This window comes from Salvelinus fontinalis, chromosome 17 (genome assembly GCF_029448725.1).
Source record: "Salvelinus fontinalis isolate EN_2023a chromosome 17, ASM2944872v1, whole genome shotgun sequence".
NCBI lineage: Eukaryota > Metazoa > Chordata > Actinopteri > Salmoniformes > Salmonidae > Salvelinus > Salvelinus fontinalis.
Window position 1 is genome coordinate 16,141,594 of NC_074681.1, and position 15,480 is coordinate 16,157,073.

General features: G+C 40.5%; 2 protein-coding genes across 4 annotated transcripts; one reads left to right on the forward strand and one right to left on the reverse strand.

The window, feature by feature from the left end:
- Nucleotides 1-507: 507 nt before the first annotated feature.
- On the forward strand, nucleotides 508-8,362 carry LOC129813795 (microsomal glutathione S-transferase 3-like). Of its 3 annotated transcripts, none has more exons than XM_055866333.1 (6): nucleotides 508-622; nucleotides 6,821-6,952; nucleotides 7,067-7,140; nucleotides 7,272-7,329; nucleotides 7,507-7,579; nucleotides 7,675-8,362. In XM_055866333.1, the coding sequence occupies exons 2-6, from the start codon at nucleotides 6,836-6,838 to the stop codon at nucleotides 7,803-7,805; spliced, it is 453 nt and encodes a 150-aa protein (XP_055722308.1). In that variant the 5' UTR covers nucleotides 508-622; nucleotides 6,821-6,835; the 3' UTR covers nucleotides 7,806-8,362. The 3 variants fall into 3 exon arrangements, with proteins under 3 accessions (XP_055722308.1, XP_055722306.1, XP_055722307.1); XM_055866331.1 differs by having other exon boundaries at nucleotides 511-622; nucleotides 6,818-6,952; XM_055866332.1 differs by lacking the exon at nucleotides 508-622 and adding an exon at nucleotides 6,179-6,325 and having other exon boundaries at nucleotides 6,818-6,952.
- Nucleotides 8,363-9,796: 1,434 nt separating this feature from the next.
- On the reverse strand, nucleotides 9,797-15,037 carry LOC129813799 (mucin-2-like). Its single transcript, XM_055866337.1, has 5 exons — nucleotides 14,673-15,037; nucleotides 12,919-13,245; nucleotides 11,799-12,206; nucleotides 11,528-11,685; nucleotides 9,797-11,384 (listed from the first exon to the last, which is right to left on the reverse strand). Exons 1-5 carry the CDS (start codon nucleotides 14,737-14,739, stop codon nucleotides 11,334-11,336), a joined length of 1,011 nt encoding a protein of 336 aa, XP_055722312.1. The 5' UTR covers nucleotides 14,740-15,037; the 3' UTR covers nucleotides 9,797-11,333.
- Nucleotides 15,038-15,480: the final 443 nt, after the last annotated feature.

Genomic DNA, 15,480 nt, shown 5'->3' on the forward strand with positions numbered 1-15,480 from the left:
GAAGTTAATACTGAAATGGTCCTATGACTAAACCCCCTCTAATCCATGGCCACACTTTATAGACTGGTGAAATGACCTTCTGTAGACAAGAGCCAGCAGAATCACTCTATGAATGGGACTCCATGAGTGATATACAATACAAGGGCAGTAAAACTGGTTACAGATAGAAAGTAATCAATCAAAAACTGTAGTGAACATTAGGGAACTTCCCTCACGCATGACATTGTCGTAATGACTAGGCTGAACAGAGAACCAGAGCTCAAGGGGTTTGTGAGTCAGATATGGCCCTGTTTGAACTCACATAGGAAAATGAAGAGGTTGCACTCAAATAAACATACTTTAAATAGGCTTGTGAAACACTCACTGTAAATAAAGTTATTATATTAATTTCACTCTATTTTATTATATTACTCAATGTCATGCTAAAACTCAGAATTATTGGTAGTAGTCCTACGATCTGATACAGCCCAAATGAACTCTACCCCACTAGGGAGAGGCACCACGCCTCTTCTGTGTGTTTTATATAGGACTGACTCCTTTACGAGTAGACGACACAGGATTACTGACTGACAGCAGACGGACCACTTTCAATTGCGAACATTATTCAGATCGTCATTAACAGGTAAATAACACTTATTTTACAAACGGTATTCAACGTTACGTAATGTTGCTGGATAGCTTATAATGTTGCACTCTGTGAAAGGTTGCGTCAATCAAATCTGGTATCAGGATAAAATGTGATTCAAAGTCACCGAATATACTTTAAGTATTTTTATTTAACATAAGCTCAGAATGGTAAATGCAATTTTCGTATATACGGGTTCACTGTATCACCACGCAGGGTAAAGCAGAGAACTGACTGAAATAGTACAGACATCTTCTTTTATACTGTTCCAGAGTTAGTTCCAACTTTAGAGTTGCCCTGTCACAGTAGAGGCTTAGCGTGGTTTAAACTTGCTAGCCCATCGGTGGTGTCCAGTCACAGCACTCAGGATTGAAATGTCCGGAAATGGTTCTTGTGAAGATTGAGCTGATTTGTTGGTTTCTACTCATTCCTCCGTTTCTGTTTTCTTGTTATTCAGCATTTTCCCTACACATTCCTCAGTTCCTGTTTTCTTGTTATTCAGCATTTTCCCTACACATTCCTCCGTTTCTGTTTTCTTGTTATTCAGCATTTTCCCTACACATTCCTCAGTTCCTGTTTTCTTGTTATTCAGCATTTTTCCATCTTGTCTCAACCTTGTGGTTTGCACAGTCGACACCCTAGATTAACAACAGCTTTTCTGCAGTCACACTATGTTTTGTGATTAACATGTCCTATATAAGGCATATATTTATGTTTAAAAGAGAACAAAACCATCCTTTACAATCCCCCTTTTTACACCCCTCGCGGGTGTAAATACTAAGAAAAAGATACCATCACGTTCAATGATCGAGACACACATACTAGGTTGTAGTTAAACCCGGGAACTTTAAACATTTAAAGACCATTCAGAACACAGCTCTTTTTTATTGGTGTTTTTATGATTCCCCCTTTTTTGATTTCCCCTTTTGACACCCGCAAGCGCAAAAACAACATTATTGATATTAGAAAACACACAGAGTATATTTGTAGAAAACATTAAAACCATCTGGTCCTCCCTACTACACCTATCTTGTACCAGGTGGGCTCCTTGCCACCCAGGATCTTTAAACCTTCACATAAGGGAGGACAAGTTCTTACAAGTATGTTAGTTACATTAAGCTACTAATTATCAACTTTTTCATTCCATAACCTCACCCACAGCGAACCAAGGATCATCCTCAGTCAGCCCCATTTTTCTCCGGAAGTTAGACTCAGTGTCAGCGTCTCCTTCCGGAGTCTCAAGCAATGGCATCATACCTGAAGCCCGCACCACATCTGTAATAGATTTCTTCAAACAGGCTATGATGCAAGCGGCACAGCACATCAGCATAAGGAATACAACAATGAGAGTCAGAAATCCAGTAACCATCAATGCAGTATACTTACCGAACCAGCCACCCAGCCAGGAGAACAGTCCCCCCTCCTCCACTCCAGCCAAGCCCTTCATTTCCACAGATAGTTTATCTAGACTACTTAGAGCTTTTGAAATTCTCCCATCAGGGCTCGTGTTATTAGGGATGAAAGTACAGCATTGTTCCCCAAACATTTTACAGACCCCTCCCTGACTGGCAAGGAGCATGTCCAAAGCTAGCCTATTCTGTCTGGCAGTTCTAGAGGTAGCCTCCCATTGTTCAGCCATCCCCTTAAGTGCGGTGTGGTGTAGTTAACTCATTGTTGATTATAGTAAATATAATTGATTCAGGCAGTTTGCTTAGCATCAACAATAGCTGGGCCAATAATGGGCAACAAATGCCACAGACCATCATTCCGGTTTAGTGCCTGGAATTCGTGCCTAGAGCAAAAGGGTGTGTTGCCAGAACAGGTCTAGCATTCCCACAGATAACACAGTCTTTTCTGTTGAGTGTTTTAGCTGTATACCTCATGTAGGCTAACCACATATTTTTCCTCCCCTCATAACCAGTTTCAGTGCCTAATTGGTCACTGTCTGTGATATCCTTAACATTTATTACCTGCACCGGGTTCAATACTTTAGTTGGTGGATTTAGAGTTGGACCTGGAGTGGTGGAGCCGTTCGACTGGATCTGTCTCTGTCCGGTTGGAACTGGTGGTGGTTTCGGCAGTACCTTCAGGGCAATTGATCCCATAAGGTCGTGTCCCGACACCCCTATCCCCAGCGTATATGTTCCTGTATCCGAGAGCTTGACAGACTTAATTGTTTGTAGGATTTCATCACCTTTACAAACATCAGACTGCCCCTCACTCCTTCCCCAGATAAGGGAAAACCTGTCTACTTTTGCCGGGTCCTCTATGCTGTACGGGTAACCCCTCCTCCATTCCCAATAAGGACCCGTATTTGTAATCATGTAATCCCAATAAGCACACCCATGCCCATTACCCAGGTACACTGGCACCCTTCTATACACAGGTGTTAAAACCAAACTTTATGGCTCAATTCTTCTGGTTCCACAAATATCTCAATTTCTTCCCTGCTTATCCAGATTAAGTGATCCTTCATGCTTGGTTAATACAAAATCCTCATCGTCTAAACTATGGGTCAGGTTACCCTCTTTAGCCTTCTCGGGGGCTCATGGTGTATCAGGAATATGTCTCCCACAATCAGACAGCTCAGAACAACCAGTTCTGTAAAGCCCCACCCTCTCCCAGAGAACACATCATCAGCCAGAGGCCAAGCCACTTTCACTTCTATGAACGCTCACAGCGGGGAAAGGTCGGGTATAATTTATTTATTTATTTATTTATTATTAACTAATAGGCCACACCACAAAGTGCCCTATTCCATCCCCCCTTTGATACATGGCTCCGCCCTTGTATCAATACTGGTGCAAATCTAACAATTCTCTGTCAAGTGTCTTATCTACTTTTAAGAGTTCTGTACTGCTTTGTATGGTCTCCTTTTTTATTTCACAGGCCCTAGTCAATGCTACTATTTCAACCTGTTGTTGTAACAGTGTTCCTCCCCCTCTTCATACGAAGAGGAGGAGTAGTGATTCGACCAGCATGCAGCGGGTTGTGAATGCATAATGATACTTTATTTACAAGACGAAACTAAACACACGAAGAACACTTGATAATTTTACAAAACAACAAAACGAAATAGACAGACCTGAACGAGAGTACTTACATAAAACACGAAGCACGTAGGAACAGGTACAGACTATAACACACGAACGAACAGACGCTACAGTCCCGTGTGGTGCGCAGACACAGACACGGACGACAATCACCCACAAACAAACAGTGAGAACAACCTACCTTAATATGACTCTCAATCAGAGGAAACGTCAACCACCTGCCTCTAATTGAGAGCCATACCAGGCAACCCAAAACCAACATAGAAACAGAAAACATAGACTGCCCACCCAAAACTCACGCCCTGACCATCAAACACATACAAAACAACAGAAAACAGGTCAGGAACGTGACAGTTGTGCTAAACTTTCTCCTGTTTGCTCTCAAACCTTCAAGGTCTCAGCAGTGTGGGGTGGGCCCCTCTGTCTGCCCTTTACCCTATCTGTCTGTAGCTCTGTCTCATAACAGTCAGTAACAACTATGTGTTGTTTCCAAACATTAACTCAGTGTCTCACTGTTTGCCTTTATCTGAACTGATGGAATTAAAAAAAAAAAAACATGTCTATGGTAGCAATTTCTAAAGTCCTTACATAGGTTAATTAAGGTTATCTCGATCCTATCAATATTGCATAGTATGGGATCCATTATCTACAGTAATTACCATCCCTAAGAACTGCAACATTTTTCTTTTCATAATTAAATTTAATGCTTATAAAATTACTATGTTCCTACCTTCATCTTTTTTCCTGCCCTGTTGGTTTAAAATATGTCCTAAATACTTAACATGAGTCTACCTTTTCTAAAAACGTATCCTAACTAATTTTCTCACCGTATTCATCTAAGAAAATATAATACACTATAATATCAATTTCACCGCCTTGTTGTATTAAATTACCTTAAACTCAGTATTACCAATGACCTTAGATTCTCCATCCAAATTGCTTTCCAATGAGGCTGATCAGACCACAATGGAAAGCTATGATAGAAGTCATAAGTCATACCACCACTTCAAAGAAGTGTTCCTTACTACATTAAACATATATATTTTGTATTATTATTAAAAAAAGCATTTTTTTTTAAGTCAAATATTTTCTGCATGTTGTATCCAGGTTCCCAGAACCTTCCTTTATCAAAATAAAACCTGTATTTAATAAAACTTCTAATATTCCATTTGTGAGTGTATTCCTTTAAGATACCTTATCGCTGGGAAACATGGAAATCCCCTCAAACCCAAACATTTACTACAAACAAAACCTAAAAACTTTTAAAATAATTATATTGTACCCCCTCAAATCATTAGTTTTAAATTTCCTTCATGGTTATATCTAAAACCCATTCAGTCTCTCTTCAAACAGTCTCCCCATTTTGCTTGATAGGAATACCCTGCCATTTAGACACACATAACTGTGATAAACGTGCACTGTCCCTTTAAAATCTATCGCACGCTTTCCAACTTTCTCTACTCCTACTTTTAAAACACCATGTACCTCGCTAAATTTATAACGTATGTCAGTCAATCCATAAGAATAATAACATTTCGATGGGCACAACTCTATCGTATCTCTCCGTTATTAACTGTCTTCTATGATTTAGTAATTTAAATATGACTCCAGTCTCTATACATTATTTCAGCAGAACATTTAGGCAACACAACGTATCACATCGAAATCGCCTCGCTATTATTTCGAATGGATTAGTCTTTCAATTTAACCTAAACAAGCTATTAAAACGTTCAGTTTATATCCTAAACAAACACTAACTAACCGTATCTCTCCCGGCAAAACATATCAGTATTTGAATTACAACCAGAATTAATTTTAGTCTATGGTGCCAAGGCTGAGATATTTGGAGGCGCAAATAACCCTATTATTATAATTCTCTGATGAGACAATTCCCAGAAAATAGCCCTATTTTAAAGGTCCAAACGTTTCCCCAGCAAGGATTCTACTTATTCTCTCTCTCTCTCGTTCTCTGTCCCCTTACCTTGTAACCTTTTTTTCCCGGGATTGACAGCCTGGTATTTAACCCTCGACCTGCTGTTTCAAATGACTATCTGCGCTTTTCTTTTGACTGTCTCTATACACTTCTCTCCACTTTCTCTACCTCTATTCCCTTTCTCAATAAGTTTGCTAAATCCTGTCCTAGTTCGGTTAAATCTTTCCTAACTTTCCCTAGAGTAGCAATACTTATTCGATTCCTGTCTGTCCACTCTCTCTCTCCCTCTCTTATTCTGGCTTCAGACAACCACACCCTAGCGGTGTCTAGCCCCTCTACTTCTCTGTCTACTTCCCTATATTATCTCCTTATGCATTTGCCTTATCACTAATTCTAATTTTTCTACATTCTAATTTTTCTACCTCAAATTCGTACTCCTAGTTCTCCATTGGCTTCACGTTGGCCGTGTTCGAGAGGATCAACCACGCAATGTATTGATTGACTGATCTACAAATACTCATGAGTAGTTATTTATGATGCAAGGTGATTTGTAGATCAGTCAGTCGGCAGTCGCCTGCAATCGTTCTGATGCTCTCAATCACGGCTTTTGTTTTGGGAGCTTTTAGCGTTGGTGTGTCAAACTCATTCCATGGAGGACCTAGTCGTGTCTGCCGATTTTCTTTTTTTCTTTTCGATTAATACCTAGACAACCAGGTGAGGAGAGTTCCTTACTATTCAGTGACCTTAATTCGTAAATCAGTTACAAGGGACGAGTGAAAGCCCGCAGACACTTGGTCCTCTGGATTTAGGCATGTGTTTTAAACTGAATTACTCGCTTGAAAATGTGAAGATATGCGCCTTTTACGTATTGTCTATTTGTAACTTTTATGTGCGCCTTACTACATGCATAGATGGTTATTTTGTGTCACATTTTGAGAACTTTGCTGAGGGAAAGGGTTTTTGCAGTTTAGTATCCTAACAGTAAGTAGGCTACAATAGACAGAATAAGCACATTCCATATTAGCATAGAAGCCTATTTTCCAAGACAATGGAGTATATTCTGGTTTCAACGGCTTGGCATTGATCTAATGTAATTTATTAATTTAGGGCCTACTAACTAATCCGTTTACTTATTGGACTTTCAACCAGTGTCTTATCTACAGTGAATGTAAAAGTGGGATTGACCAATGTGTTTTTCTCTTGCAGCAGGAGATTAGTGCCAGAATGGTTGTGCTGTCTAAAGAATATGGGTATGTGGTTCTCACTGGTGTTGCCAGCATGGTCATGGTCGCCCACCTCGCTGTGAAAGTTGGCAAAGCTCGCAAGAAGTACAAGATCAATGTGAGTTGCCCGGGACCTGCCCCACTGTGTGTCAGCCAATGAATCATCTAAAGCTTAAACTAGGCTATAACAACTCAGGATGGTTCCCCTGATTTTCTCTTCTCTGTTGGACAGTACCCTCAGATGTACAGCAATGATCCAGACTCTGGAAATATATTCAACTGCATCCAGCGAGCCCATCAGAACACGTATGTACTATGTAGTATGAACATTTAGTATGTACTTCACAGAGGCAGCAGAGGAAACAACCAGATGTTTGTTATAAAAACCAAAAATTTCTTGTAATATTAGGTCAAACTTATTATTTTTTTCTTTATAGCCTGGAGAGCTACCCTGCTTTCCTCTTCAGTCTGGCCATTGGTGGTCTGCATAGTCCTGTGAGTTCCACCATTTATTAATTTACTATATATGTTAGATTTGCGTACCATGCATCCCAGACTTTACAGCTAGTTAGTCAGAGTACTCCATAAAGACACTCATCTGGATTCCCTTTTATTAACACATTAAGACTCTTTAAGAGTCTTTTGTTTAACAGGGAGCCATTTGTGTTACAGCGCCTAGTCAGTGGACTTGGAATGACATGGGTTATAAGCAGGGAGATCTATGCATACGGATACTCCACTGGAGGTAAGACAATTGATAAATATGCTTATAATACAATAATTTATTAAAACAATATAGCAGCCTTTACTCAAGGGTTTTGTTCTATGTATTCCTTTCAGATCCTAAAAAAAGGATGCCAGGGTTATCCGGGAACATTGCTCTGCTGGGCATGGTTCTGACCGTAGCCAACTTTGGCAGAACCCTGTTAGGCTGTGGTGACTGGGTGAGGCCTGGGATGAGACCAGGATGAGGTTCTCAGCTCCCTTTCCCGCTGCCATTCCTGCTACCATTCTTCAGTGAGAGGCACTGCAACCCCACCTGACCCCAGTCTATTAGTAATTGTAGGATGTCCTTTGTGTATGATATGTACAGACAGAGTTCAGTAAACATTTGGATGGAGATGACCACGGCTGTTAGTTTATCATTCCATAACTACCACACCACACCAACTCTTCCCAGACCCCCTCCTCAACACTGATAGGCCCAGATAAGCTGTTCATGGTGCTTCACCAGCTACTCTTTGTTAGAGTGTGGTATTTTTTATGCATAATGTTGCCAAAACTATTCCACAGGAGGTTGGGGGCACCTTCATTGGAGAGGACAGGCTCGTGTTAATGGCTGGAGCAGAATTATTTGGAATGGCATGTAACCCATGGTTTCCAGGTGTTTTATGCCATTCCATTCTCTCCATACCTGCCATAATTAGGATCCGTCCTACCCTCAGCATCCTCCTGTGCTGTATTCTAAATGAAATTCTAATGTAGAAATGACCATGGAAAATGGGCTTAAATAAAATTTCTAGGTTTATCATGGACTTGTGTTTTAATGTTTGTATCCATGTGCGTGAGGTGTGTGGAGAATAAGGAGATGTTATTGCTTCAGAAGAACCAGAGTGAACCAAGAGGTTAATGTGTGTGGTTGTCCTCATTGATCTGCATAGTTGTTCTAAGTTTACACCTTTTAGTCATTTAGCAGACGCTCTTATACAGAATGAATTACAGGAGCAATTAGGGTTAAGTGCCTTGCTCAAGGGCATATTGACAGATTTTTCAACTAGTTGGCTCGGGGATTCAAACCAGCAACCTTTTGGTTATTGGCCCAACTTTTGTTACCGCGAAGTGTCGTGGAAAATCGTCTCAGAAATATAACACTAGTAAGAACTTGTGAAATCAAATAGACTTTTTAATACAATGTATCACAAGCCGGAACGATCCGCGGATCCCACCTCTTCCCAGAGCACTGGTTCGCTCTTTATACACATCCACACACATGAGATCATTACATACATTAATTAAATTACTTCTCCTATGGTCATCTGCCACCATTATCCTTCATTTCAGGCTTCCTGCTTGTCTACGCCCAATAACGCCTGTATCCGCTCTTGATTAGATTATAATGGGGGCAGGACCCCCTTGTCCCCTAAAATTAATATATGTCTATCTTGCCCTAAGCACTTATGGCCTTTTACCCTAAGCACTTATGGCTGTTCCTGTCAATTTTATCTTCATAATGGTGTCCTGCTTTTTCCATACATGCACTTTAAAGCACGTATGACTTTGGCCATCTGCTAATCTTTGGTTTCCTGTATTTACCAGAATGGCAAATGCACTCACGTCTGCCTTCTTCTCCTATTTTCTAGTGTACACCTGTCTATTGTTTTAATAGTGTGATATCTACCTACATATGTATCAATTACTCCTACAGAAGCTACCTGCTGCCCCATCACCTCTAAGCCTACATGCAGGCACAATAAATGCTTTACTACTATCTTAGCCATTAGGTAATGTTCTGTTCGTGGTTGGGTTCTCACACATAATAGAGAGACATATGTGATCTTACTCATTTTAAACCTTCCTTACATTTGAATATGTTTTAGTCAAACATATGTGTTTGGGTTTCTTGTGGTCAATTAGCAGTTTACAAATTATTTGTAATTATGTCCTGGGCCCCCCGACCATCCACTCGAGAAAAAATCAGCCCTCGGCTGAATCTAGCTGATGATCCCTGTTTTATGGTACTGTGACTAACAGATGCCAATCTGTATTACCAGTCATGTGAAATCCATAGATTAGGGCCTAATGGATTTATTTTAATTGACTGATTTCCTTATGAACTGTAAATCAGTAAAATCTTTGAAATTGTTGCATTTATATTTTGTTCAGTATAATTAACAATACAATAGCTCTCTGAACGTGTGAATCACTTCCTCATTATGCTGTAGAGTCATAGGCACACAGCAAAAAGGGTTTAGGTTTTATTATTAAAAAAGTCCTTATAACGTTCATTTTTTACAGTTAACCCTGCATCTGTATGTCAACCTCTTACATCACTTTTGGCACTTACAGGTAAATCACAAGTTTAACACTTAAACACTGTAAATATGATTTGTTGCAGTGCACGACAAAAATTAGTTTTCTTCAAATAATTTTCAATCTAAATGTAACTTAAAATCTCATAGTTCTAATACATACTCTGCTGTTATGCATTTTATTATTTCCAATTAACTTAAAGGATCATTTTCTGAGACACTCATAAATATCATGTAAATAGTTAATAAATATCTAATTAAATAATTTCCTATGGCTTGTAAAGAAATACTAAGCATACATTTTGATAATACTATACTTTGCAACATTTGTGTTTAACAATGTTTATTAGCTGATCACTTCCACATGAAGCACCGCCGTCTCATCACCATTGGTGAAACTTTATCCCTTAACCTTTCTCCTCAAAGTAGTCCATGAATTGGATCTGTATCTATATGGCTTTGAATCAAGTCACGCTCATTGGAGGTGACCCTCTTTCTGCAGGAGCGGACTGGGACCAGAAATGGCCACTGGTATTTCGAACACACCAGCCCATTTTTTTTTACCTTGAGGCCCCCATTATTAGCCAGATCATCATCATTTTGCACAAAAAAAAAAAAAACAAGTTAGACAAGCCCACTGGGCTAAAAATGGACCAGCCGCCCCTGCCTTTCTACACCCCCAATCAAATTAGCTTCTCTGCATTCGTTGGTTGACTGTTTTTCTGACTGTTTTGGGTTACATTTACAGAATGTTTACTGGCTATCAAGTAAGAGCAAGTATGGATGTTTTTCAACCCACTAGGCATTCTGGTTTGAAAGAGCACTTCACTCATATTTGGTCAGTTCAAGGATTAGAATTGTTCTATAACATGGTTTATTGGAGACTGATAAACATTTAAATCAAGTACCTCTACAGTAAGCATCTTTCACTCCCTTTCCATTTTCCCTCGATCCTGGACTCAGGCAACAACATCCAACGTGACATTGTGTCTTCTGAAAACAGTTCCAACTCATTTAGGGGCTTTGGAGACTGTGAGAGCACTGTGACTGTTTCTATAACACATTAAAGTGCAGCCTGTGCTGTGCATGACCTGTATCAGAAGAAGAGGATGCATTACAAAGGGAACTCGTCTCTGAAGAACAAAACAGACCCCTGTGCAGATGAGACGTCCGAGAGTTTCAAAGGGAATATTGAGGGTGTTGGCCTAATGTTTAAACGGAACCTCTGATGTTGGCCTAGTTTTGAAACTCCTCATTGGGTATTGAAAGCCCTCTCATTGTTAACAGAACACAATCAAATTGGAAACTGCTCAGAAGGGGGAATCATAGGGAGTCAACATGGGCGCTGGCGGAGGGCCTCGAGTCCAGTCAAAATCTTTGCCAGGATCCAAAAATGGCAGCCCATCGGGTGTCTGCTGTGTAGCTGTGCTAGAAGAAAAGTTGACTGTTGTTGATGAAAAGTTTCCATCATCAGTAAGAGTAAGTGTATCTGGAAAGTGGCGTGTCTTCCATCAAGTCGTCCTGGACAGGAAGACAAAACAAGAGAGTCATAATGTTGCCAAACACTATATCACTTCAAATTAATTGAAATAATATATCTCACATTAACAAAATGTCATGCCACAGAAGACCTGAATCTAACATGTCAAGTATAGTATGGTCACCATGGGTAGATCCTGCAGCCGGTGGAAGTCCGGGTGGTCGGTCCGTTGGCGGAACTTGAGGAAGAGGATGACAGAGACTACGGCTGTGGTGACGATGAAGACAGAGACCAGGCCAGCCAGCACAGGGTCCAGAGGAGAGTGGAGATGTGGCCCTTTGTCTGGAACAACACGTTAACTGATTTATTGATTGATTGGCTAATTAGTTGTGTAATTTGTTAACTGGATAATGAGTGAATAATTTGATTTGTTAATTGGTATATTATCACCTTACCCTCATCTCCAACATTGAGCTCCGATGGAACCTCCTGTTGAGGCGGGCTGACGTGGACTGGGGCAGAGGTCTGGGGGTGCTCCATGGTGAGGGGTTGGGTTGCGGAAGGGATCAGGGCAAGGGTGCTGGGTTGGACAGAGGACTGGATCGGTATTAAAACATGGGATGGAAGTAGGTTGGTATCTAAGGCAGGAGGAGTAGAGGTGGTGAGGTGGCCTCCAGCGAAACCAGGGTGGGTAGTGCCCCCTCGGGTGGAGGGGTGGCTAGTAGTGTCCCCTAGGTTGGAGGGGTGGCTAGTAGTGTCCCATAGGTTGGAGGGGTGGCTAGCAGTGTCCCCTAGGTTGGAGGGCAGTCCTGCAGGGGAGGTGCTCTTCACAGGGGATGAGGAGGAGGAGCCATCTGGAGCGGCTGAGTGATAATCACATAGAAATATAATTACAACAGTTTTACATACTGTACAGTAATACACACTGTACATACATTATCTCAATGGAAGTAACAGATAAAGGTTCTGCAATGAGTCTTTTTTCATGTACCATCATTACTGCTTCTCCTAAATGAGTTTCTACTCATTGTTATTTGAAAGCAAAAGGAGAAGAATGAGAGAGAGACAGATTTATTGAAATCTGGATGGTATTATGTCATATTGTATGTTTTGTCAGGCAGAAGAGGCATCAGACACAGCAGACTCGCTCAGCATTGACAGAGATAGTTATATTTGTGAAAACGACACCTCCTACATCAGGTTGCCACATCCCCCTTTATGCCGCTCAACACCCCTCTACTCCCTGTTGCCAAGGCACACAGGTAGCCAGTCCCAGGGCATACTATGATAGGGAAATATGGAGACTTTCTATTCCCCTGGTAAGCTGTTTGATGGTGGGTGGAGCCTGAGGCAAGCTGTGTTTGCAAACAAGCAGCTTTTGCAGAATGCGGCTGTCTATTTTCAGACTGAACACTATATAAACAAGCTACTAGCTGAGTGGTGGCTGAGAGAAAATCACAGAGTAATATAATTACTCTAGTATTACATAGACAGGACTACCTCAGGGTAACCATGGGGAATATAGACAGGCTTAATGATGCTGATAGAAGTGAAATATCCTTTGGGTTACAGTACCTGCGAGAGTGGCATTGTCTTGGGTGGTGGTAACAGTGTTGACTGTGTGTGCAGGTGGAGACGTGGTCATCTGATTGGTCACAGCCATGTCATTGCTGTCACCAGCGTCTGTAACAGAATCTGATTGGTGCAGCTTGTCGCTGTTGGTAACAGCTGGTTTGGTTGGGGCTCTATCCGCTTGGTCTGGTGAGGTCTGATTGGCAGGACCTGGCTCTGGCCCCGGATCCCCATCTTCATTGATAATTGGGAGGGCTTGGGATGCAGTAGACACGTCCTCACGCTGGAGGGTAACTGGGATGAAGACAGGGGGCAATGCAGTGCTCTGACCTACAAGAAAATAATGATGATGTCACTGTATACATATAATGTCCTGGTTCTCCATGTTGTTGTGAATAGATGAATTACTGATACTGGTAGACATTACAAAAGCATGACTGGGAAATACATATTTATTGATTATTTTTCCTTTCCACTTAACCTGAGCAGGAAGAACTCAGGGCTCTGGTCAGGCCCTAGTCATGATTGTTGGCATTTTTATATATGTCTAGTGTATGTTCAAATGCCATTGAATTGATCATTGTTTTAGAGTATTGAGTGTTGCATAGATAATGTGCCAGTAGCCTGTAGCACTGTGGTGTTATATAATTAGGCATCTGTAGCCTGGTGAGCATATGTGTCTATTGCTGAGAGAGGGTACATCATTTCATCTTCCATTCTTATCAGCAATACTAATTGATCTGCTTGTTGATCATGTCATATGATAAACTTATGTCATGAAATATTCATAATGAGAACAGTTGGCAAACAATCCAAATGCAATAGGCGATACAAAAACATGTTTTCATAGGCTTACATTAGTATATGAGACTACAGTACTGAACGAGTATACATTTAAATAAGAATGGAATATTCACAAGAATAATTGATTCAGTATATCAAGCAGGGTTAGGTTAAATTCCAATTTAATTTGAAATTCCAATTATATTATTGAATTCACTAATGAATTTAAATAGAATTTGAATTGTAAACACATTTAATCTTTGGAATTGAATTTTGAATTCAATATTTGTACATTTCCCAGGTAATAGAATTAATCCACTTAGTATAAAAAATTGACTACAGGATTTGTTTTAAATAATTTAAACTTTTATTTCTATATTTCCATTATAGCGAGGCTGTCTGAACAGTGAAATGATCAGCCTCAAACCCTGAGGGAATTTAATTCAAATTTGTGGAATTGTTTTGTTCATAATATTGAATTAGGAATGTAATTATTGGAATTTACCTAATATTGGAATTGTAAGGAATTGAATTATCTCTGAATTCAAAGACTGGCCTGGAATTTGAATTTAATTAAATGGAATTTACAGGGAGAGGTAATACAATTAGAATATAATTTGGGCAATTAACCCCAACCCTGATATCAAGCAAAAGATCAGGCAAAATATGTTGAGAAATTCAAAGAATGTTCCTATTGGCCTCTTATGTCAACAAAAATATCCTTACCTATGATAACCTCATAATAACCCGCACTGACAGGTAGCCCTAGTGTATGAGCAGTCGATAAACACTGCCAAATGAGATTGGTAACATCACATTTACATTTAGCCTACATTATACAAATTGTCATCCGAATATCAGAATAACTGTTATCAGAATATTTTGTGATGATAAAGTAAGCTGAATGACGAACACAAAATATATATTCTCAGCGGGCTGTCTATTCTAAACACAGCACACACACCGACACCTACCCTTTGTCTGAGATGATCTGGTAAGGATCACCAAAGCACACACCACTAGATGCATTTCAATGTTCATTTCATGTGCCTCTTTCGTGGATACGATGAAAAAACGTTCAACGGCTTTTAACGCCTGTTCTCTTCTTTGCTAGAGCGTATTCTTTGCTGTTCTTTCGGTTGGTTATCTGACAGAGAACAGCATTGCTAAAAATACAGAAGGGTCTGGCATTAGAGAATATGAAAGAAGGGGTGGGGTTGAAATGCCTGTATGACGCGCGGTGCGCAATGTAGGACTAACGCACAGAGCAACACACAAAGTGAGTGTCTGCTCAGCTCCGTCAGGACGATGTCTGTCGATGTTAAACGCCCACAGTGTGTTCTGAATGTGTCACTGTCACTGTCTCACTTACATTGCTTGCCCGCGACCGCCCTTCCCATTAAAGGGGGGCACGCTGCACCTCAGCCAGCTGTCACTGCAAGCCGCGTGCGCTCCTCATTGCTCCCTGATTAAAAGCATTTCTAGGCATTCCTTTATCAGAAATACTGATAGGCCCTAAACAGGTAGAGTTATGGATCTGTTTTAAAGATTCACTATGTTCTTATGCTTATGAGAAAATTATAAAGACCAACATTTCCCTCTTAAACATTTCCCGAATTAGCCTTATCTACAAACAGAGGCCAGTGTTTCAATAGGCTGCTGTCATACGCTGCTAGACCTCTGGTTTGTGGTCAGCACTATGGTCAGCACAGGTGTCAGTGACAAAAGGACAATGAATACTGAATCCGTTAACGACAACTAACTTTTAACAAGTAGCAGACT